At 49.6% G+C, this 21,298-nt stretch overlaps 11 protein-coding genes across 11 annotated transcripts; 6 read left to right on the top strand and 5 right to left on the bottom strand.

Annotated features, from left to right (window-relative positions):
* Positions 1-639: 639 nt before the first annotated feature.
* On the top strand, positions 640-2,307 carry HETIRDRAFT_307628 (uncharacterized protein; the record flags this gene model as incomplete). Its single annotated transcript, XM_009542419.1, has 3 exons — positions 640-1,058; positions 1,116-1,149; positions 1,204-2,307. The coding sequence occupies 3 exons, from the start codon at positions 640-642 to the stop codon at positions 2,305-2,307; spliced, it is 1,557 nt and encodes a 518-aa protein (XP_009540714.1).
* A 567-nt stretch (positions 2,308-2,874) lies between these two features.
* HETIRDRAFT_447398 (uncharacterized protein) lies at positions 2,875-4,497 on the top strand (the record flags this gene model as incomplete). The annotated part of the gene is made up of 1 exon (XM_009542418.1): positions 2,875-4,497. One exon carries the CDS (start codon positions 2,875-2,877, stop codon positions 4,495-4,497), a length of 1,623 nt encoding a protein of 540 aa, XP_009540713.1.
* A 53-nt stretch (positions 4,498-4,550) lies between these two features.
* HETIRDRAFT_308256 (uncharacterized protein) lies at positions 4,551-4,983 on the top strand (the record flags this gene model as incomplete). The annotated part of the gene is made up of 2 exons (XM_009542417.1): positions 4,551-4,782; positions 4,844-4,983. Coding segments are annotated over 2 exons (372 nt in total), but the record flags the coding sequence as incomplete, so codon positions are not given.
* Positions 4,984-5,970: 987 nt separating this feature from the next.
* HETIRDRAFT_413101 (uncharacterized protein) lies at positions 5,971-6,667 on the top strand (the record flags this gene model as incomplete). The annotated part of the gene is made up of 5 exons (XM_009542416.1): positions 5,971-5,991; positions 6,049-6,189; positions 6,248-6,326; positions 6,389-6,517; positions 6,570-6,667. The coding sequence occupies 5 exons, from the start codon at positions 5,971-5,973 to the stop codon at positions 6,665-6,667; spliced, it is 468 nt and encodes a 155-aa protein (XP_009540711.1).
* Positions 6,668-7,259: 592 nt separating this feature from the next.
* HETIRDRAFT_306873 (uncharacterized protein) lies at positions 7,260-7,916 on the top strand (the record flags this gene model as incomplete). The annotated part of the gene is made up of 2 exons (XM_009542415.1): positions 7,260-7,376; positions 7,638-7,916. 2 exons carry the CDS (start codon positions 7,260-7,262, stop codon positions 7,914-7,916), a joined length of 396 nt encoding a protein of 131 aa, XP_009540710.1.
* A 43-nt stretch (positions 7,917-7,959) lies between these two features.
* On the bottom strand, positions 7,960-10,011 carry HETIRDRAFT_468345 (uncharacterized protein). The gene is made up of 8 exons (XM_009542414.1): positions 9,958-10,011; positions 9,792-9,862; positions 9,709-9,740; positions 9,592-9,649; positions 9,204-9,536; positions 9,094-9,138; positions 8,899-9,042; positions 7,960-8,842 (listed from the first exon to the last, which is right to left on the bottom strand). Exons 2-8 carry the CDS (start codon positions 9,829-9,831, stop codon positions 8,037-8,039), a joined length of 1,458 nt encoding a protein of 485 aa, XP_009540709.1. The 5' UTR covers positions 9,832-9,862; positions 9,958-10,011; the 3' UTR covers positions 7,960-8,036.
* A 532-nt stretch (positions 10,012-10,543) lies between these two features.
* Positions 10,544-12,378, top strand: HETIRDRAFT_121313 (glycoside hydrolase family 28 protein; the record flags this gene model as incomplete). The annotated part of the gene is made up of 12 exons (XM_009542413.1): positions 10,544-10,757; positions 10,970-11,040; positions 11,099-11,191; positions 11,247-11,330; positions 11,387-11,403; positions 11,470-11,474; positions 11,532-11,634; positions 11,699-11,782; positions 11,836-11,854; positions 11,906-11,967; positions 12,026-12,092; positions 12,289-12,378. 12 exons carry the CDS (start codon positions 10,544-10,546, stop codon positions 12,376-12,378), a joined length of 909 nt encoding a protein of 302 aa, XP_009540708.1.
* Positions 12,379-12,951: 573 nt separating this feature from the next.
* HETIRDRAFT_468343 (uncharacterized protein) lies at positions 12,952-14,049 on the bottom strand. The gene is made up of 7 exons (XM_009542412.1): positions 13,947-14,049; positions 13,855-13,879; positions 13,735-13,790; positions 13,509-13,658; positions 13,333-13,441; positions 13,252-13,261; positions 12,952-13,196 (listed from the first exon to the last, which is right to left on the bottom strand). Exons 1-7 carry the CDS (start codon positions 13,959-13,961, stop codon positions 13,145-13,147), a joined length of 417 nt encoding a protein of 138 aa, XP_009540707.1. The 5' UTR covers positions 13,962-14,049; the 3' UTR covers positions 12,952-13,144.
* Positions 14,050-14,735: 686 nt separating this feature from the next.
* On the bottom strand, positions 14,736-16,989 carry HETIRDRAFT_306858 (uncharacterized protein; the record flags this gene model as incomplete). The annotated part of the gene is made up of 7 exons (XM_009542411.1): positions 14,736-14,999; positions 15,057-15,578; positions 15,632-15,681; positions 15,734-16,138; positions 16,197-16,639; positions 16,692-16,833; positions 16,890-16,989. The coding sequence occupies 7 exons, from the start codon at positions 16,987-16,989 to the stop codon at positions 14,736-14,738; spliced, it is 1,926 nt and encodes a 641-aa protein (XP_009540706.1).
* HETIRDRAFT_431328 (uncharacterized protein) lies at positions 16,542-18,065 on the bottom strand (the record flags this gene model as incomplete). The annotated part of the gene is made up of 6 exons (XM_009542410.1): positions 16,542-16,639; positions 16,692-16,833; positions 16,890-17,525; positions 17,556-17,646; positions 17,711-17,862; positions 17,916-18,065. The coding sequence occupies 4 exons, from the start codon at positions 18,063-18,065 to the stop codon at positions 17,235-17,237; spliced, it is 684 nt and encodes a 227-aa protein (XP_009540705.1). The 3' UTR covers positions 16,542-16,639; positions 16,692-16,833; positions 16,890-17,234.
* A 1,351-nt stretch (positions 18,066-19,416) lies between these two features.
* Positions 19,417-21,155, bottom strand: HETIRDRAFT_58671 (MFS monocarboxylate transporter; the record flags this gene model as incomplete). Its single annotated transcript, XM_009542083.1, has 5 exons — positions 20,843-21,155; positions 20,556-20,768; positions 20,122-20,475; positions 19,866-20,066; positions 19,417-19,815 (listed from the first exon to the last, which is right to left on the bottom strand). Exons 1-5 carry the CDS (start codon positions 21,071-21,073, stop codon positions 19,417-19,419), a joined length of 1,398 nt encoding a protein of 465 aa, XP_009540378.1. The 5' UTR covers positions 21,074-21,155.
* Between the last annotated feature and the right edge of the window lie 143 nt (positions 21,156-21,298).

Raw genomic sequence — 21,298 nt, 5'->3', positions numbered from 1 at the left:
ACAAGATGGTGATAAATTTGCCGAATCGCGTTCGAAGATAGAGCTCACATGATTTCCGACTATGTTGTGATCCCGCCTTAACGAGGTGAGTCGGACATATCCATGCACAACAAGTGTTTTTTGAGGCAACAACAGGACTCTGTATTCACTGGGCTGCATCAATGTAGGCCTGAAGCTCGGGTGGTCTTTGAGCAGAATTATCAGGATACTGCAGGATACTGCTTGCGAGCTTGGATCCATTCCATGGGATTGAACGTAAGAATCTTGTCATCATTGAGAATGAGAATCTCCATTCTAGGCAATAGGAGCTGCAAAGTCAATGAGCAAGAGTTGAGGCAATCAATTCTTGATGATCATCTTTGTAGGGAATGGCCTAAAATGGGGCAGTATAGTTGCTGTAAACATGGGTGCCTGACTACGTGAATATATCAAACCTCCTTGAACAGGCTGAAACTACCGTCAAAAAAACAAAACTCGCGACCAAATTGAGACCCCAAAACTACTGTGAGGTTTCAGAGCTCGGCGCTATGCGAGGCTACGCGCCGTCTGAATACCATGGGAATATCATACATTTTGCGTGATTGCCAGGGTCCTTCGTATGCCGACTCCTTGACTGATGATCGAATCCAGGTCTCGCGAATGTCCCAGAATGCCGCCTCTTTGGCAAACCTTCCCGCTGAACTTTATGCGTCCATCCTTGACTTCGTGCCAACTTTAGAGCTTCAATATGCTGCCCTCTCTCTTCGCCGAGCGCTCCCCCACGCCCCTATTCCGGAGCAGCCTATGTTCTATCACGTACGGCTCATCAGTGGACTTAGACTGGCTCAGTTTGCGAGCCGGACTCGGGAAAGGAAGGATCTCGCCGCGCTGGTCAGGACATTCTTACTAGAGGCCTGGAGCGCCGATGCAAATGTCGTTATCAAGCTCATTCGCCAGCTCCCTAACGTCACTCGTCTGAGTTTGTGCATCGGGCCAGACTTCGCTCCAGAGCGCCTAGAAGAGCTGTTTTCAAAACCGATCCGCGGTCTCAAGTTCATATTCCTTCGGTTTAGACCATAGTAAGCTCGTTGTAGTGTAACATTCGCTCGATCCTTGCTTATCATCGAGTGCTTCAGCGTGAAAAAGGCCAATTATTACCAGTCTCTGAAGGTTCGTTGCATATCGTCTATCTTTAATTGACAGAGCGCCCGAAGAAGAAAATAGGGTGCTTACTTCGACTCAACCCTGGATGCTTTCGCTAATTGGGACGAAAGCGAGTTGCCTAGCGTCTCCATTATTCAAGACCCCCTCGACCCCCAATCCGCGCGGAGGAATAATTTCGCACAACCACTTGTTTTTTTCCGCCTCGACTCTTTCAAGGGCTTGCACAGCTCCCGTTTATTCAAACATGTGCGGAACTACCGCCTTCGCATTCCTGCGCGGGGGGTAGGTCCTGTTATGCACAGACACCCTGGCGCACTTCCCAGCATCGATCTCCTTGACCTTTCGACTTGTAATATCACGTCCTTAGATCTGGAAGAGCTGCTAGGACGTTTTACTGGCCTCAGGCATCTCCTCTTAGATAACTGCCCCCTCACGTTGGGAGAGCCCTTGGATGGTCAGTGGCGTGCCCTTGGAAGGAGCTGCGCGATGGCGGGCATCAAGCAGGCGAAAGAGCGGGAGAAAAAGCTGAAGGCGTGGCTTGAGGCTGAACGTGCTGCGGCGTTGCAGCTTCAAGCCGCATTACTAGCTGGAGACAGCGACGCCCCAGGCCCTGTCGCTCTCAATACTCCTCGAGCTCGCCGTGGACGACGTGGGTTGGCCACCGCGACGATATCCATCCGAGACCGCCCTTCTACCGCTCCGCCACCTCGAGCGACCCTTCCGCGGGGCGAGGGACACCCTTCCGTACCTCCCATCCCCAAAGTGCGGATATTTTCCTCACTCCCTGCCCTGCGCAATTTGACGTTAACGACTGCTTCGACGGTCACGCCTGCCCGCCATGCGCAGCTGCGCTTCGAATTCGAGAACGGGTGGCAGGAAGGGCTTTTGGTGGTTTCTGACCATCGGCGGCGGCTGAGGACGTCATGGACGAACAAGGTGGCACGCATCATGCGTATTTCGGATGCGGACAACGGCTCGGGTGAGACAGGGTATGATGGGTTAGTGGATGTTGGGGTGGACGGTATGTTTGTGGCCAGCGAAGCCATGGACGAGGGGCGGTGCCCATCGCTGTGTTTGGCGGGGCCTGGGGAGAGAGACGGGTTCGCACATGTGGACGATTGTGCGCACCAGGTCGCGTCTGAGGTTTGGGAGGACACACTATAGATTTGGACCGAATAATCGGTCAATGACGATGATTGATTAGCTTGTAACTTAACTTTATGTCCTTGTAAACCAGCGTTATAGTCCAATCACACTCTACCCTCGGCACCCTCGGCATTGCCATGATGAGATCATGGCACGTGGATCATCTTGACTGTGCGACAGTGGAGAGACATTCAGACATTCACCTGTTCACCTGCAGCAATGTCACCCACAACGTTACCTGCGCAGGTACATTCGCGTCTTGCGCGGTCCTTTAGCGATAGATCTAGCCTCAAGCAATCACATTCTGGCGGCAATACATCCCGCGCTTCGAGTCCAAAAACCAATAGTAGTTTGCCTCAGGATTGGCCGCCAACACCATATCCTGGAGACCCCGATGGCTTCTCGCAAGCACCTCAGCCGCCTAAACGAACTTCAGTAGCTCAGGACACGCCGCGACATGACACACAGACACATATTCAGATGTCCCAAGCAGTGGCTTCATCCTCTCATATTCACACGAAACCAAGTTCCTCACGATCTGAGCTTTCTGCGTCGTCCTATAGATCCCGTTTCTCATCGCGCGCCATGGATGCACAACAGCTGTCATCCTCACTGTATGACTCTCATCGACCAGCCCGTCCGCCATTATCCCACTCTTCTTCGCGGCATTCCAACACACAACACACGTCTACATCTCCTACAGCAGTCGAAAGGCCCGCACATCGCAGATCATGCTCCTCTGCAAGCTCCGATCACAACGCGCATCTCACATCCACTCCACCCCTTCCTGAACGACCGCCCCGGCGTACATCATCATCCTCAATCAAACCAATCTCCGAATTCGAAAGTCCACCACCTAACAGAAGCACTGACAGTCACAAGCTAACAAGGGAGAAGCTGAGAGCACTAGATCATTTTTCGAAGCTAGGCAGGCGAAACAAGGAGAAGGCAAAGCCTGATTTCCCTCCCTCTTCATGGGCCCCAGGTGTACCCACCACTGAACCCTCGGGCTCGCATAGGCGCAGGGCGTCCGAGGCGAGCGCTGACCTTGCCTCTGTCGAGCGCGCGGATTCAAAGCCGCTTCCGCCTCCCCCACCTCCTTCGGATAATGAGGGTGATATAACGCCTACCAATGACAAGAGAGGGTCGTCCGAGCCCAGCACCCCTACTGTTGGGAGCTATACTCCCCCAGAGCCCTTGACGCTTGCTCGACGGATTCAAACTCTTCTGTTATCTATGCCTTCAATATCCACCCCCGCTATCACAATCACTACCGTCGCGCCCGAACAGGGCCAGGATGCAACTTCATCTCCACCCCCTAATGTCCCCGTTAACCTCCACGCGATAGAAGCTCCTGGTTCCGACCAGCCGTCCCCCTCTTCGCCGCCAGTGTCTTTCTTGCCGGCTGCACTCACTGACTATCGCCTCCTCTCTCTTCTATCAGATGGGATGATCATGAACGGTTCTCTCGAGAAAGGTCGACAGTCTGTATTCGCCATACTTGATCGGCTTCACATTCCTGGTATGCACTCCGCTGTCTCTCCCGATACACCACTTTCAGAGCGAGCCAAAGAATCGGGACAATACAGTGACGACGATTCGAGTGTGATGCTGTATGGGCCGCTTGTGCCGACGGACGAGTCGGAAGTGGAGATTGCGAGGTCGGATATCGTCAGCGTCTGCGATGATGGGGAGGAAGTGTTAGAGTTCGAGAGGCCGGCGCATAGGGTATCAATGCTGGTCCCGTTTGAAGAATACTCTCGCCGGGACTCATCACATGGGCACAACGGTCAGGTTTTTGGTGGCAGCAATGACAATGGCAAAGACGGTGGAATACGACGGAAAGAGAATAGGGCACCAGAGGAAGAGAAGGGCAAATCCGGAGGTAAAAGCGTCACCGAACGGAAATGGTTCGAGGCGTGGAAGGACAAGGCTCTTGATAAAACCAAATGGAAAGGAAAAGGGAAAGTCAGCGCGACAGAGGCGGAGGTGGAGTCGAACTCACTGCCAGATCAGAACCAGGGCGTTTCCCCGCCCGAAGAGTCAGAGGCGTTGAAAATAGAGGAAATTACTCCACCAGAAGAGAAGGTAAACGAACTGGTGCAGTCGGGATCATCCAGAGAGAAATTCACGAAGACGAGGGTGATCTGGGTACCTAGTGGCGACAAAATTTCGTTTCAGGCTACGTGGTGGGGCTATCGACTGTGAGTTTATATCTTTTTCGCAAGTTCACTGAGTCCTCAGCTTGCCCGCTGTGAAGTTATCTTCCTCCCCCTATCTTGGACATTTTGAACAATAGACGACTGGAAGCCGCCAAACGGGCAGCTATCATAACCACTGCGTTGAAATGGCTATTGGACCATGTCCCGTTGACCGTCATCCCACCGCAGTTCCGTCCAGGACTCATGATTGCCCAAAGATTGGTCCCTTATCTCGGATATGTCGGTGGATTTTTGGCATGGAGTTGGGGTGCAGTCAAGTCTTTCGACAAAGGTCGGAAGTTTGTTTCCCGGAGTTCATCTCCTCGACTGAGCCGTCTTCAAACCGTTTCTAGGATATGGCGTTGTGCTCACAGCGACTTGGCTTCTTCCGGTCGCACTCGTACCAGGCACTTGGGAACCAGATGGCTTTGCTCCTCGCCCAAACAATGTGGCGGATGCCAACTCCGCCGAAGGTTGTTCAAAATCCTCATGATATATTCGTCTCTCTTGCTCGTTTATGTTTTGAACGCTGACAAACCTACTTGCTGTCGACCAGTGAGATTCTGATGAGGTTTCGAACTAAATTCGCCTTGTATCTTAATGACTGATGTGCGATGCTTTTGGTCGTCATATGGCCCACCCATATTGTTAGACACTCGTACCGCCTTACTATTTTGCTATCCCAGCCCTGTACGCTAGGGAGCGAAGACCAATGATAGGCGAGGATAAGCGAAATTACCGATCCTGGCAAGTATACTTAGGCACTTGCTGCAGCGCCACGCGCCACATCTTCTCAGGCCTTCGCTATGTTACTAACCTTCGATCCTGCCCCGTCGTGCGCTATTATTTAATTAATTATTTGATTATGTAGAGACCATGAGGGCATGGCCTTCGACAACCCATTCTTAATCCCTAACTATCACGACTTGGAGCTGATAGTATCGCTCCTCACCATTGTTTCGTTCGTTGACGGAGACGACACTTTGCGTAGCTGTGGATTCTGGCCAACACCTGGCACTGAACGGTGTGCACTCTGACTGCTGATATCTATAGGATCGACTTCAGACTGAGCTCAACTCTATAGCACTTTCCTTCCCCACTTTTCTTTTCGATCCCACAGGCCGGTCAAACCCCCTCCGAGTGAGTAATCGTTCGATATGACTTGGAGTACGCTTTGGCTTTTTTCAACTCGCCTAGGCATGATATTATAAGGCGTTTTCCGCTCCGACTACGATACGCATACTTAATCTGCAAGAGAGTTCGTAGGTGATGGGGATTTCAATGGTCAAAGCCAAATATATCGGTCTCTTTCTCGAAACTGCCATGTTCGGTACGATTGATATCTATCACAGTTAGGCCGCCGTACATAATTTTATACTGGAAAATAGGACTCCTCCTCGGACTTTTGACCGTGATCTTATTTCTACAGCGTCGTGCAGCATCGTGTACACCACGGTATGTCCTGCTCGTGCTATTCTTGATGTGGAGCCTCGCAACCGCTGTAAGTGCTTTTGATTGCATGTCCCTCCTTCACCATCAATAGACGCGTTTTTTCTAGCATATCGCGATAGACCTCCATAGAGGTCTACTTGTGTTTGTCAACGGAGATGTCGGCTACTTCGACGATTTTTCACAGCCCCTTTCGTATGCCAGAAACACGATCTACTTCGTTCAGGCATTACTCGGTGATGCGGTACTCGTGCGTGCACATATCTTTTCCTGTGCTCTTCGCTTTCACGCTCAATAAATAATTCCAGGTCTGGCGCTGTTATGTCTTATGCAATCGGCGGGTGGTAATAGTGGCGCTGCCACTCTTGTCGATGCTTGGCTGTCTCTGTGAGCTTTGCCTCTTTAACTTTTGCCATTTGAGCTACTTGACACCATTGTGTCTCTGATAGTTATTGCTTTTGGGAGTGGGGTGATCTGGTCAAGATATGGGAATATGACAGAAGCCGGGATAGCCCGCACAAGGACTTGGTCGACTGCCTACTTTTTCCTAACCATCGGTGCCAATTCATATTGTACCAGTGAGAACAGCACGACTTCGATTTAAATTCACCATTCAATGCTGACCGACAGATCCCGACCTTTCTTCAAAGGTGCAATTACCTATTTGTGTGCACACCGCGCTAAACAATCCTTCCATGGGTTACGGACGATATTTCCTGTGGTCGTGATTGTTGCCGAAAGCGGGGCATTGTATACCGCCGCCACCCTTGCAACCATCTGTCTGCACTTCGCTCAATCGAATGGTGCTTATGCCGTCTTGGATATTTTACCTTCACTTGTTGTACGCATTCCATATCTTTAACTCAGCTGCGTTGTACTAATACTGTCAAGTAGCCTGTCACATACTGTTTGATGGTCCTTCAAGTCAGCTTTCCATCCAGTTCAATTGTCTACACCACAACGCAGCAAGTAGAGGTACGCCTTCCCGGGTCGCCTTGATGTGTAGTGGTAATGATTTTATCTCATGTAGACTCTCGAGGTTGAAATCTTGACAGGAGTGGGTGTGCGAGGTCGTCCTCGAGAAATGCTGCACGAACCCTATGGAAAGGAATGAGATTGGCGTCTGCGACACTTTTTCATGACGGAGCAGGCTTGTAGACTGTAGATAAAAGCAGGAAGCGCTGCATCAGGCAAGGATAAGCATCACATATAGTATTTCATACAAATACTACGATAAAAATGTTCAAACTTAGAAACTGCCTTATCTCGTTGCGGTAGTCAAGTGCGAACAGGCGTTTGGGCGCTTAATCTGAAGCCCTGATGGCAGCCATCTTGTTCTCGACCATCGAAGTAACACGACAGGTGTTCTATCGCACGTCTCTCTCGTACGCCATCGTAAATTTAAAGCCCCTCGTGCCCGGTCGTAAGCTGTCCATTGTGTCATTTGGTCCATAAGCTGCATGGTACTTCCAGATGTCCTTGTATGCCCAATGCGCCCCGTTCGGCGTCTAGTAGACCTTGACTCGTCCGAGCTCACAGCGCTCATGACCTCCATTCAAAAAGTCGGACGTGTAATAGAGCGTGCGTACGGTGCCGACGCCCTCACTGTAGCCTGCCAAGTAAGTGAATGCTCCCTTCATGCCATTAACATCCCATACTTTCCCATATTCTCTCATGTCTCCAACGATCGTCGTCCAGGACGGTAAAGCCGCTGGTCAGACGATTCCACATGTACACTTCCACCTCCTCCCTCGAAAACTCAAAGGAGATCGCTTTTCCGAGCACAAAGACGACATCTATCCGGAGTTGGAGCGTGCAGAGGACGAGCTCCCGCTGCATCTTGCCGCAACTCTCGTGGAGGGCGGTCATGAACCGCTGAAAGTTGATGCCGATAAAGATAGAGTACCGAGGACAATGGATGAGATGGAGAAGGAGGCACGATGGTTGAAGTCATTGTTTGAGATAGATGAGACCTGAGTACTGTCATAGAAGTCGACTTCATATCTGATGCAGGAGGTTTACATGTTGAAGGTTGATTGTTGTAAGGGTTACGATTGTATGAACAACATGGGGAATGCAAAAAGAGCAACATATATTTCATAATAAGTCTCCCATCTCCTCCACAAATCTCTCGTAGTCGTTTTTCGGTTTGCTACTGTCCACCTTAGGGCCGACAGAAGACCCACCGAGCTGACCCTTCAGAGTGCTGAGCAGATCGGGTCTCTGAGGCCCGACAGAAGGCCCACCAGCCTCTGCGGGACCTAGTGATGGCGCAGCGTTGATCGGACCTCCTCCAGTTGCAGCAACGGCAACGGCACCAGCTTTCTTGCGTTTCAATGACGCAGGTACAAACGCGGTGCTCTCTTTCTTGAGGTCACGCATTTGTGGTGCGGCGAACACAGTTGCCGACGTCATAGTATTTGTTGCAGAAGGTGGAGGTGGAGGCGGTGGTAGACCAGATGTAGGTGGAGGGGGAACATTCCGAGTTCCACGATGACCTTGGTATATCTGGTGGGGGACAGAAGAGAGCGGGTCTTGCACTGATGAGGTCGACTGTGCACGGCGTGGAAAAAACCCTGGCGGGGGAGAAGGAAATCCTCCTGGCATGTAGAAGCCTTGCGGAGGAAGGAAGGCATGTGGGAAAGCATTTGGCGGAAAAGGCGGCATCGGGCCTTGTGGAAAGCCTGGCGGCGGTGGAGGGGGTATTGAGCCCGGTGCGAAACCGGGAGGAATTGGTGGTAGAGATAAAGTATTCGGTGGCGGCAATGGAAAGCCAGGCGGCGGAGGCGGCGGAGGCGGAAACCCTTGCTGAGAAATATTCACTCCAGGCGGAGGGGGTAATGGAGGATGTAGATCGAACGGAGGCGGTTGAGACAGAGGTAGTAGCGGATACGAGGGGTTAGCTGTAGGCCAACGATTCAGATATAACGGACACAGATGATGACTTCATTATACACACAATCAGATCCAGGTTTGGGCGGTGGTGGGCCTTCTGGCATGGGAATATCGTCGTCACTTTCCTCTTCCTCCTGCTTCATTGCCTCAACATTATCTGGGCCCGGTGGGGGACCGTCTGGCATGGCAATGTCGTCATCGGACCCCTCTATAGATGAATGAATGTGCAGATAACGCAGTCCAAGGATGCAGTCCGTACCTTCCTCTTCCTGTTCTTCAACTTGCATCTCGTCAGGTCTAAGAGCTAGATTGAATAGAAAAAGTCAAGTTATTGAGAATCCATGATAAAGCTAATTTCGAAAGACATACGCCGCTCCAAGTAAGGCATCCCGGGGGGTGCAACACCGAAAGGATTCATCACAGGATCGTAATAGATACTACGTTCTGGGTGTATAGGAATACCGTTTTTGTCAAAAAGCTTTCTGGTTCGTTCTACGGGGTTGATATCTTCGTTCTCATTGTGGTCTTTTGTCGACTTCCGGGCGCGATACACGAGCCTGCGATGTTCAGGATGTTCGACTACGTACTCTTCCTTCTTTTTGTTGATGTTTTCGAGTTCGGTCTTCAGATCTTTAAGTCGCTTTTGATCCGCGGCTGAAGGTGTAGGGTTGGAGGATAGTGCCGAAATCTCATCTTCGAATTCTGAGACGCCAGATAGGATGAACGTGTCACTAAAAGTAGAGCTACAACGGCGTACCACTCGTATCCTTTTTTACCAATGCAAAATCGCGAGCCTTTGACCGTTCTGCCTTGTTCTACTGCAATGAGGAAGGACTTCATCGCTGTTGGATACTCCTCAACTAAAGCGACGCACCTTCTTGAGCTCTTTCTTACGTTGAGATTTCCCTAACAAACAAATCAACGTGATGACGACTCCGGTAACCAGTATGTCCTTACGAAAAGCATCGGCAGGATTGACATTCTTTCCTTTGGCCATGTCTATGAGCTCGGCCTGTTTTGCGGTGAACCTGGGATTTTTGAGAGTTAGGAGCTAATATGTGATAACTAGGGCACAGCGCATGCGCATGCGATGTCGACGGAGAGAGGCAAGATTAGTACTCACTATCACAGACGTGAAGGATGCAGTATCTGTTTATATGCTCGTCGTCACAACCCTACTGGGCTTGACTTCGTCAAACTCGATTCAGAGCTTAGCCAACTGAGGCGGGCCGGCGGTCCGCACCATCAGAATCCCCACGATCCCCGCACCGCACTCCTTTTCCAAACATCTCGATGTTCACTTACAACGTTCAGAACTAGCCTTCTCTACTTACGAGCCCTGCTCGGGCTGGTGGGGAACAAGTGGAAAGTTTTTCAAAGGCTATCAGAAGAGGCATACATGATCCTTGACCCATATTCACGCCCAGCTCGTCACTCCTTCAGAAAGGCACCGACAATGTCAACGAGGACATGATCGGGGACCAGGTGCCTTCTGGCAAGGGAAGGTTCTCGGTATTAATTTGTATCAACCTATCACATGGCCAATCGAAAGCCTGTGGTTTGCTTGCTTTTAAACCTTCGGTGCGGGGTAACCTCAGCCGCCATTTCTGTGTTCCTGCGGCGCAGCATTGTTCGAATATCGTCTCTGTTGAGTGATGCTGTCAAACCTCCTCCTCTCGAGTAGCTTGTTACCACTCGTACATGCCTGGATGACGTTCGTGGTTCCCCATAGCACAGACCACAGCGACGACGCAGCGGTCCTCAATGCTGCATTGGCTAACTACACGGCAAATACGACGATCCTGTTCAAAAAGGGCATCACATATAACATATTTACTCCCGTAACGTTCCCGGTCTTGAATAACGTCGAGGTGAGCATCCAGGGGAATTTAACGTACCCTAATAATATCGCAACTATCCAAGGTAAGCCTACAGAATGATGATCTTTTCCCTATTCAGCTGACTTCTGCATGATATCCCCAGGCGTTGTTGGCTCTTCAGTACGTTGACTTTCCAACCACTCCATCTGGCAAAAGTTGACACTGTCTTAGAGCTTTTCAGGATCACGGTATAAGGATCTTAGCGCATATATATGCATCCCTCACTCCTTCGCATATTCAGGTTCACATTCAAAGGAGGTAACAATGTTACATTGAAAGGCTCTACAGACCCCAACTGGGGTTGGGTAGATGGACATGGGCAAGCAGTCAGTAAAGTCATTTACCTCGGTATCGGCTCTATGCATTCAAACGGTTTCTTCACAGTGGTGGGATGCTATGCAACAGACGAACAGACCTCACGGATGGGCCTTCAGCAAGATAAAAAATGGCACTATCAGAGATATGAAACTATGGAAGGCAAGTCGTGCTAAGTATGGCCAGCGTAGGGTCTATCCGTTAAAATCATCTATAGCCCATCGCGTGGAATTTTGCTACGAGCGGCTCCTCTAACATACACGCTTTCAACAACAAGATCGTCGCCAAGTCGGACACTGATGCAAGTCTTTATCTACGAGATGCAAGTGTACAGAGTGCTGACTTCACCCTCGACAGTCGTTCCCTTTCAACACGTGAGTACTACATATGGGCAGAGACTCGGGAACTAACTCACATATCTCTGCGCACTTCACACATAGCGATGGTGTGTACATCCAATCACTTATGACAACTTACCTCCTGATGATGCACATGTACTTAGGTTTCTCTGCCGGAGGATCCGACCTTCTGTTCGAGAATAATGACATAGTCAACGGCGACGACTGCCTGACAGTAGGCAATGGTGCTAAGGACATCATTTTCCGGTAATTGGACTTCTGCTTATGCGTTCGTCGAGACGCATTCACTCAGCTCTGGTCTCAATTCAAGAAACTCGTACTGTGAGGGCGGCCATGGTCTCTCGATTGGGTCCCTAGGCAAGGGCGGCCAAGTCGCAGACGTTCAAAATGTCTTGTACGTGATTATTCCATCCAGGTTTTTGTTGATATTGGACAAATGAACGCCAGGATCGAGAATGTCTTCATGGTAAATGCAAAATTTACCAAGTACGGTGCCTCTGCTAAGGTAATATGATAGAAAAACACACTGTATGCTGCTCGTTTCAAGAGCTGGACTGGTGGCAATGGTCTAGCACGCAAGTACGGTGTTTTCAATTTCCGCGACATCAGCCTTGCAGTATGTCTCACTTCCTTTTAGCATTACGTGGAAAAACATTGTATTCGACAATGTGCCTTTCCCTGTGAGTGCTATTCGCCTTGCATTCGTTTCATAGGCTGACTCATTGTAACGGTGTCCGAGCAGATTTACATCACTCAAAAGTTCGTGATTTGTTCAATTACACATACAATCTCAGTGAACTGATAGTCGGCACTGCAGCTACTGGGACCAGAATGTTCGCTACATGCACTTGCTCTTACCATTGATATCTTGCCAAACTGACGTCAATTTGGCATATATAGCTTGGACCAGCTCCCAATGTCACTGGCACGAACAACACACATATTCAAGACTTTTTGTTCGACAACTTCGTCGGCAGTATCTTAGAGTAATCATCTTTTTTCAGCCGTTCTCCTCTCCCCTACTCATATTCTATATGAATAGCAAACCATACGTCGAGGGATCATGCGTCAGCAACCCCTGCTGGTAGGGTTTACATCTGTCCAATATCAATCACATAACTCACCTAGCTCACCTTGTGCGCAGGTACTCTGTAGCGAACGCCACTGGCAAAGAAGTCGCGATCTTCGATTTGTATTCCGATACTAGTGAGCCCGGGACATTCTGCGTTGTTGTAAGTTTCGGCAGACTGATCGTTTATGTTTGTTCAGCCACAAACATCGTTGCCAAGCACATTTTTTCTCACACAGAGACGGGTTCTCCGGTCGCTGTGATGTGTAACTCTACCGCGGTATGTCCTCGAACCGTCACTGGTGCCTTTTGTGATCCAGTCATTCTGATTTCACCAATCTGAATGCTTCGTACATACTTAGATCTCGACCGATGTTGGATTCAAGTGTTGGGATGGTGTTTTCATCCCTACAGCGGCGGGCATCTGAAGCATTGTATGCACCAAACATGTGACTCACCTGTATGGGCATGTGGAGAGCACGCAACGAGTTTCTGCTCAAAAGAATATGGGATTCAGTCTCAATGTACATGGAGAACCTCAAGGAAGTGCAATGAACAGACATATTTTGACGGGACATAAGCGGGGCTAAAAGTTACATAGGATACCGGGAATCAAACAAAAGACAAGTAAACACACGAGACGATAATAAAAACAGCGGTGGGAGTGGTGATGGGTGCTCAGATCGTTCAAGACCTTTCGCCGCGGAGACGCCGGGCCAAAGCGAGATCCTTAGGTTGGCTAAACATATGAGTCAGTATGACGACAAACATAGGAGTGATTTGTAAAAACGCACATCGTTACACCTGATCAGGGTGAAGAAGCAGATTATTAGATCTAGACATGCCGAGGCTCCGAACAAAAAGCGAGAACTCACGCTTGGCGTGGATAGCAGCAAGGTTAGTATCCTCGAAGAGCGAGACGAGGTAGGCCTCGGCAGCCTCCTGGAGAGCCATGACGGCGGACGACTGGAAGCGCAGGTCCGTCTATATGCACAATATTTGATCAGCATGATAGCTCTCGAATCAATACACCTCAGGGGGAGTAACAGACCTTGAAATCCTGTGCGATTTCACGAACAAGACGCTGGAAGGGAAGCTTCCGGATGAGGAGCTCGGTGGACTTCTGGTATCGCCTAATCTCACGCAGGGCGACAGTACCGGGACGGAACCTGTGGGGCTTCTTCACACCACCAGTGGCAGCCTGATATGGTGAGGCGCGCACAGCACGTCGTCTTAGATCAGCAGAAAGGGGCAGAGGGTATTATTGGCTGACATACAGCGGCAGCAGTCTTCCTGGCGGCCTTAGTTGCGAGCTGCTTGCGGGGAGCCTTTCCTATATAAGAAAAAAGGTATTGTGCTCAGTGAAATTGAAAGTAGGAGGAGTGGCATGGGCCTACCTCCAGTAGACTTGCGGGCGGTTTGCTGCGCGATAACGAGTCAGGCCACACGGCGTCAAGCGTTGTCGATAAAAAAGACCATAAAATCATACCTTGGTACGAGCCATTGTGTTGACGAAGTTGTTGAGAGGGTTATGTGGGGAGTTTCTGATGAGTAGCGAGGCGGGATGGTGGTAGTGGAGGAAGGAAAGCGATGACGGGGGATCAGACGAAGAACGTTCTTTGTTGCTCCGACCCCCCATTCCCACGCTGATTCCAGTCAACGATTGTCCAAATTTGGGCGCGTTGTGCCACAGAACTTCCGTGCGCACAGACCACCTCCACCTGAGGTGTGCACGGTCAATCGTACCTGTGTCGTAGAAGGTTGACATGCGCCCTGCTTTTCTGCAGACATCCGGCTTGATATATACTAGAAGCATGTGCTTCCTCAAGATATGAGTCGTTCTATCCTCGGAAACCTGATATCCAGAAGTACTAGGGTCTTGCCACATTCACAACCTTTTCTGTATTTTTGGCATCTGAACTAGATATGAGCAACAAGCGAGCGCTTTAACTCCACTCCACTGGATAGTTTCTACATTTTTCATGTCCTTCTTGTCCTATAGATACATTGTTGCGAATATTCTGACTACTTAGATGGGTGTACATACAACGTGTCGCAGACGTCCCCAGGAAGATGTACTACAGTGAAAGAAAAAATAATAATATAAGTGCCTAACAACAACATCCTGAGATACAAGCATGCATAGTGCCGTCAAGACATATACGAGTCGTCTACGAAAGAATAAGCAAGATGGTCTAGGAAACATACACGCATGCAGATACAAGTACATCCCGTCTAAGTCTCGTGCAGTCGTAAAAGTCCCACCAAGATCGTGTCACTAGTCGCCGCCACCAGCAAGCTCAAGGATCAGTCGACAAGCAACATCCATGAACACGAACGGCGACACTGTTTCGTCCTCTCGAACCTCCTTCTCTTTGATGGACCTGCTGGAGTCTGAACCTGCCTCGGATGCGGCATCGGATAAGGACATATCGAATTTTCCAGCACCCGGTTCTGTGGAAGCTTTGTAAGACCGCTTGTGATGAAAGTCAACGAGATAGTTGATCGAGTCGACCATGTACAATTGGAGGTTCATAAGAACCTTAAACATTGGGTCAGGGCTGCGCAATAATGAGAACTCGGAGCGAAAATGACATACCACTACATCCTGCACTCTCACCCTTGTCTCCACAAAGTAGATTGATGCAGCAGCCTTGAGGTCGACATAGCCATCCCCGTCATACTCCCTCACCCTCTCAACTTTCGACCTCTCCCCGCCCTTCTTCTTCCCTGCTCCCAACCCTCCAAGGTACTCTTTCTCTTTCCACTCCATCCCTAACGCCTTCAATGTTCGGTATATTTCCAACATAACTTCCATGGGTGGCGACCGACTTCTGATACCGAAGTGCCATTTTGTTCGATGCTGTTTCTTTTCTTTGACTGGCCACGATCGTTTTGCGTTGGCGTATGATGCAAGATGGTGTTGTTCGGGGAATTGGTCGGGGAGAGAGGAATTCAGAACTGCAAAGTTGTTGATTTCGACTTCATCTTGAGGTGTTGAGAAGTCTAGACCATCGTCGACATCATCCTCGTCGTATCCGTTGAATTCAGTCTCAAAAGGGTTTTCTTCTAGGTCTCCGCCCCCGGGTGATAGTGCACTCGGAGAGACAAGGTTACGGGGCTGACGAACAAAAGTCAGTATATTACACACGAGATATGCGAGGAGATACCGACATCCATAGCAGCCAATTGCGCATCACGTTCCTGCTCCTCGAATTGTGCCACTGCCGCATGTTCAGGTCGATCGGTTTTTGAGAGCAAGGAAAAGGTGCTTACGATCACGACCTAGCCTTCGTTTATCTCTCAATAGCATATATGCAACTTTCATCGAGTTTCCTTGCGGCCCGTCGTCCCTTCTTAAGCACTCCCACACATCCTCCTTGTCAACTCCTTCTATTCGCAAAGCCAATTCTTCAACTAGATCATCTTCTATGCGCCCTAAACCATCTATGATCTCGAAGTCGAGGGTTGTGGGGGGCGTGACAAGGGAAGACAGTGTACCGAGAACGGGTCCTGGTGGTGGCGGAAGTGGCTGGAGGTAACGTGGTAGATCGACTATAAAGAACGGGTGTTGCAGAATCTCAGGGATTGTGATGCGTTTTACAGGGTCAACAGCAAGCATGCCATTGATGAGAGTCTTCGCCTCAGAGGATAAGAATGATGGCATATGATAAGTTCCCTCTGTGATGAATGCGGGTGAGCAAAGAGATCACCACGGGACAAAGACGTTACCACGTACGACTGATTTTGGTGAAAAGTGTCTGTACATCGTCATCTTCAAAGGGAAGACGACCACATAGCATCACATAGAGAATAACACCGCAGCTCCAAACGTCAATTTCTGGTCCTGTGTAAAGCCCGCCTCGTATGACTTCAGGCGCTGCATAATTCGGACTTCCGCAGCTCGTTTTGAGAAAGTCGCCGTCCTTGATCTCGTTCGACAAGCCAAAGTCAGCAATTTTCACGTTCAGATCGTCGTCGAGAAGAACATTCTCAGGCTTGAGATCCCGATGCACGATCTTGAGTTTGTGACTGTATTCGATACCAGATATGAGCTGTTGGAAGAAGCGCCTGGCCTGCGGCTCGGGCATACGCCCGTTCGCAACAATATAATTGAAGAGTTCGCCTCCAGCATATTCGAGCACGATAATGATATCTGTCGGTGTTGAAATTACCTCAAAACTATGATAAATTGATTAGATTCAGTTGTACAGGAGCAAACAGATCGACGCACAGCTTGATGATGTGTGGATGCCGGAGAGTACGCATATATTCTACTTCGCGCTGCACTCTGTTCTTTGTTCGTGTAGCATTTATGACCTGCTTAGAAATAAATTTCATGGCGACTTTATGACCCGTAAGTGTATGCGTCGCCACTGTCGAGTATTGATTCGTACAAGTCCCGTATACACGAATGGAGCAAGGCACGTACTCTTAACCTTTCCGAACGTGCCCTCCGCAATTTCTGATATAACGGTATACTCCCCCAGCTTGGAAGCTGGTACGGGCTTGATGGGCTCAGCGTCGGGCATGTTGGCTGAGAAGGATAGGGGACGAGTGTGGGGGAGGTGGAGGAATGTTGTTGTTTGGATCTTGTTTGGCGACAGAGATAATATAAGTCTCGCTCGATAAGGAAATAGCGTACCATGCATCAACACAACAGGAAAGGGTCCTACAATTCAGAGTACAAGTACAATGCGCATCAAACACAGCGAGGGTATACGAAGATCAAAGCAAGGGGACTAGAAAATCAATCACATCAGAAACCACTTTCAGTTCAAGATTTGGCAGATAGCATGCTCCGGCGCAACTCCTCGAACTTCATACCCTCGCCTTCCGCTCTCTCAATCACCTTGGTTAATGTCTCCTCCCTGGTTTGCAGCCGCTGCTGCATGCCAAGAATTAGAAGCCGCATTTGTTCAACATGAGCTAAAGTGGCCTCTGCAGTTGCTGGTGAGGCCTCGTGTTTAGTTTGTGAGCCCTTTGGACTGGAGCCCTGTGGCGGCCCTGCAATCAGAGATCGAGCCACGAAAGCTGATGCTGAAGAGGGTGCTATTTCGAGGTTGGCCTAATCGGGGAGCGAGTCAGCCGTGCAAACGCTGTATGCAGTGCGCCTTAAACATGCCTGCCAATTTTCCCCAGCCAATTTAGCCAGTTCACGCTCCAACATCTTCTCTCTCGTCTTCCCTCTACATCGACACATATCAGCAGAATGCTCCAGCAACATGTACACAGACAGAATCGAGCACCGACCTTTCTAGCTCGGTCATCGCCCTCTCATTTTCTCGCTGTGTGCCTTGCAAAATCAATTCTAGATTCTTGTATTCTTTCTCCAAAGCCTGAATGGTCTCGATCGGTGGTCGCTGTGCAAGTTGTACTTGTAGTGATTGTATCTGTGTCTGGAGCTAGACGGCATCCTCAATAATATCAGGAGTGTGGATCAATAAAACCTAATTACCTTATCATTTTCTCTGTCTTTCTCCAATAATTGTCGTCTCAATATATCCTCTGTGGACTCGTCCGGATTCTCTCTCAGCATACCAAGATCATCTGCGCCTAGGGCGAGGGAAGGCCGGCCATTGTGCCTCAAGGTCTGCGCACGGCGCATGGTAGATGAAATCGAGTAGGGCTGTCACTCAACAGATGGGAATGGATTGGAAGGAGCGTTCGACCCGTAGAATGTGTTTGAGTAGTTCACTGTGGTTTGAAGGTATGTTGCGGCCAAGTTACGTTTTCTGAAGGTGTCACGAGTGGAAAGCTTATCATGTGATCATGATATCAACGCGTCGAAAGCACGCGACGTAACAATCCACATAAACATAAAAGTAGGTCTATGAAGTCAGCTCGGAGTTGAGAACGCAATGAGCTACCTCACTGAGGTCTGCTCTGTGCCCTCCAAACCCAAGGTCCCTTGCTCATCACATCTAGCACATGCACAACACATACGCCAGCCTCGAAGAGTGACCAATGCATATTCCGTGCTATGGTATCCAGGATGATGCGATAGGCGTATCGAAAGCGGCACCAGCCAGCATCAGCCCCCCTCAAACGAAATTAATGGCAGCACTGACAGGCGCATGATTGTGCACGCCATATAATCTTTCCGTAATGGTAGTGGGGAGCAAGGCACTCAGGTGTATGTCGTTGAGACACACCTGCAGCAAAAACGCCCCTCTCCTCAACAACGTCCTACTCATCCTTGTCCGTCTTCCTTCGGGACGAAAAGTAGGAGGTAGCCAGTAGGTAGCCTTATCATGCAGACGACAGGAACCCACACAACCAGATTCCAAGATCCTAGTATTCTGAGTTTCCAGGGGGCTCCGATGCGATGCAACAGGAAATGCAACGGCGCTGCGAAGATGAGGCCACCGATGCTGTTCTTGGACTCGATGAATCCCTTGGCAAATCCCATCGCAAAGCTATGGCGTTCGGAAAAAAGGCGGTGCCAATGATGGAGAAACAGAACATTGAATATTCTATCCCATACAAGCTATTTTGAGTAAGGACAAGTGCCAGAACCACGGCGGGAGATCAAGGGCCTTGGATCTGATGAACCTCTCTTCTTCTCCTCACAATTGGAGTTCCCCAGTTTCAGCAAATCTGATGCCCATGATGTGCGTGGCGCGCTCCATGATGGGCATGATTAGGTGTGATTGATTTTCATGACTGATGAAACAACGAACATCACTGCCTTTGCATGACTAGGGTATACGCTCATTGTGTGAGGTTAAACAGAAATAAGGTTAGATAACAACCTGACGTCCCATATGGTGAAGTCTGATCAAACCCAAAAAGAAATCGGTATCTCACTGTATGAGGGATCAGTTATAGCCAACCTGGCTCATACTATATGCAACGCTACTCAACACTACACAGTGTCAACATCTGCACAAACCCGCCGATTCAAAGATAAATCATAAATAGAGTCACATTGTAGGGAAGCTGATTGTACGCTTACCTTAGGCGATCCAACTCCAGCCCCCTTTGTTTTTTGCATCTAACCACCTTACATACAGGACACATAGACTTGCACCAAGCAATAACGCTCCGACATATACTGCAACCCAATCATATCGATCCTTCAGGATATCCATGCTCATCATCGCATTACCTCTGGCATGACTACCGAGTATCACACCTGCGATTGGTGCACCGAATATGACACCCAATCCGCGAATGAAGTACATTGCAGCGTTCACATACGCATAGTTCTGCACGCCATATACCTCCGTGATGGTGGTCGGGAGCAATGCGTTGTAGCCACCGGCGTAGACGCCGTAGAAGACGATAAAGGTAAGGAAGCGGCCACGCGAGGCGTCGATCCAGAATGCAAAGACTGTCACGGCTGAGAGTATGACCTGAATACAAGTCTGAATACGTATTAGCTACAGGTCGAGCGGGGACTTACACTGGCAATCATGGTGTTCTGCCGACCTACGTAGTCCGCTAACATTCCCATAGCTACGCGAGCAGCTGCATTGACTGCATTATTCACAGCGAGAAGCAAACTGCCCGTCGAGCTTGGGTAGTGCAACACTGAAATTGAATATGTCGTCAGATAATAAAGTGGAATGACGTTCCCAGCGGCTTGCAAGAAAGCCCCCGTAGACTGCCAGATTATCATTCAAAATTGACGTCGCGATAAATGGACGCGTGCAACTCACTTGAAGGAAAAAAGTTCCCTTTCTTAAGATTGCCGCGTTTGTCCTAGGTCTTGGTCCCGCGGTACCAATGCCGACGCCGGGCGGTCGTCGAGCTACACACGCAACAGGCACAGTGACGACCAAGTTCCACGCGCCCAGTGCTCGAAGCGTCCAGCGAATACCAACACGCTCTAACATGAAATGGAGTAAGGGGGCAAGGATGAGACCCCCGACTCCGTTACCCGACAGGATAAACCCCATGGCAAACCCGCGATGGCGATCAAAGAATTGTGGGATGGAGGATAGAATGGGAAAGTAGAGCATCGAAGAACCAATTCCGAATAGAAGGGATTGCGTCAAGAATAGGTGCCATAGCTTGTAGAGGAAATGCCATGATCAGCACGCACGCATCGCCAGAGTCACTTATAGTAGACAAACACGTTGTTACGACTCACTCGACTTCCGAAACTGGCGAGAACAATGGCCAAGCTCATCACGACTGCGCCAGTCAATGTGATATATCTAGGATCCTTCACCCTTGATATAAGTGGACCGACAAAGATGCTCCCACTCCATGTGAGCCCATTACCGATGCTACCCACGAGCGAAACGAGCGCATCTTGTCCAGACGCATCGTTGATATTGCTTTGAGGCGAGGTATAGAATTCCTGGAAATGAAGACATATCGAGCGTCGTCAGGAGGAAAAGGCATAAAATCATACCGATCACACAGGGTGCCCACCTGGAAGATACCATATGATTGGCCAATCCCAATGGTCTGAAAGATCATCATAAAGCCTGAAAGAAGAAGTAACGTCTGATATTGTCGACTAGGACGCAAATCCTGCGCAGCATTTTCTGGAGGTATGCCTTCCTCGAAGCCAGTAGATCGTACACGTTCCTCTGGCGACACGCGAGGAAGGCTTGAAGAGACCGACAGAACGCGCAGCTCATGGCTTTCGCTCGCAGACATGATTATAGCAGGTCCTGAGGGTTGTCAGAATCGCTGTACAGAGAATTTGACGCAAGTTGCGATAAAACAGTGTGCATTGGTTGATGAGCGGATTGTGTTACAGGGTCGCCAGAGGCAAACCCCATGACCACTGTCAGCTATTGTCCCGCCGAAACTGCCCGAATGCGATGACGTCATCTGAATATTTACTCCTGGTCCAGGCGAAACGTTGAGAGATCAGGCTAC

The sequence above is a fragment of the Heterobasidion irregulare genome (genome assembly GCF_000320585.1).
Source record: "Heterobasidion irregulare TC 32-1 unplaced genomic scaffold scaffold_01, whole genome shotgun sequence".
Taxonomy (NCBI): domain Eukaryota; kingdom Fungi; phylum Basidiomycota; class Agaricomycetes; order Russulales; family Bondarzewiaceae; genus Heterobasidion; species Heterobasidion irregulare.
This window is presented reverse-complemented; position numbering and strand designations above follow the sequence as displayed.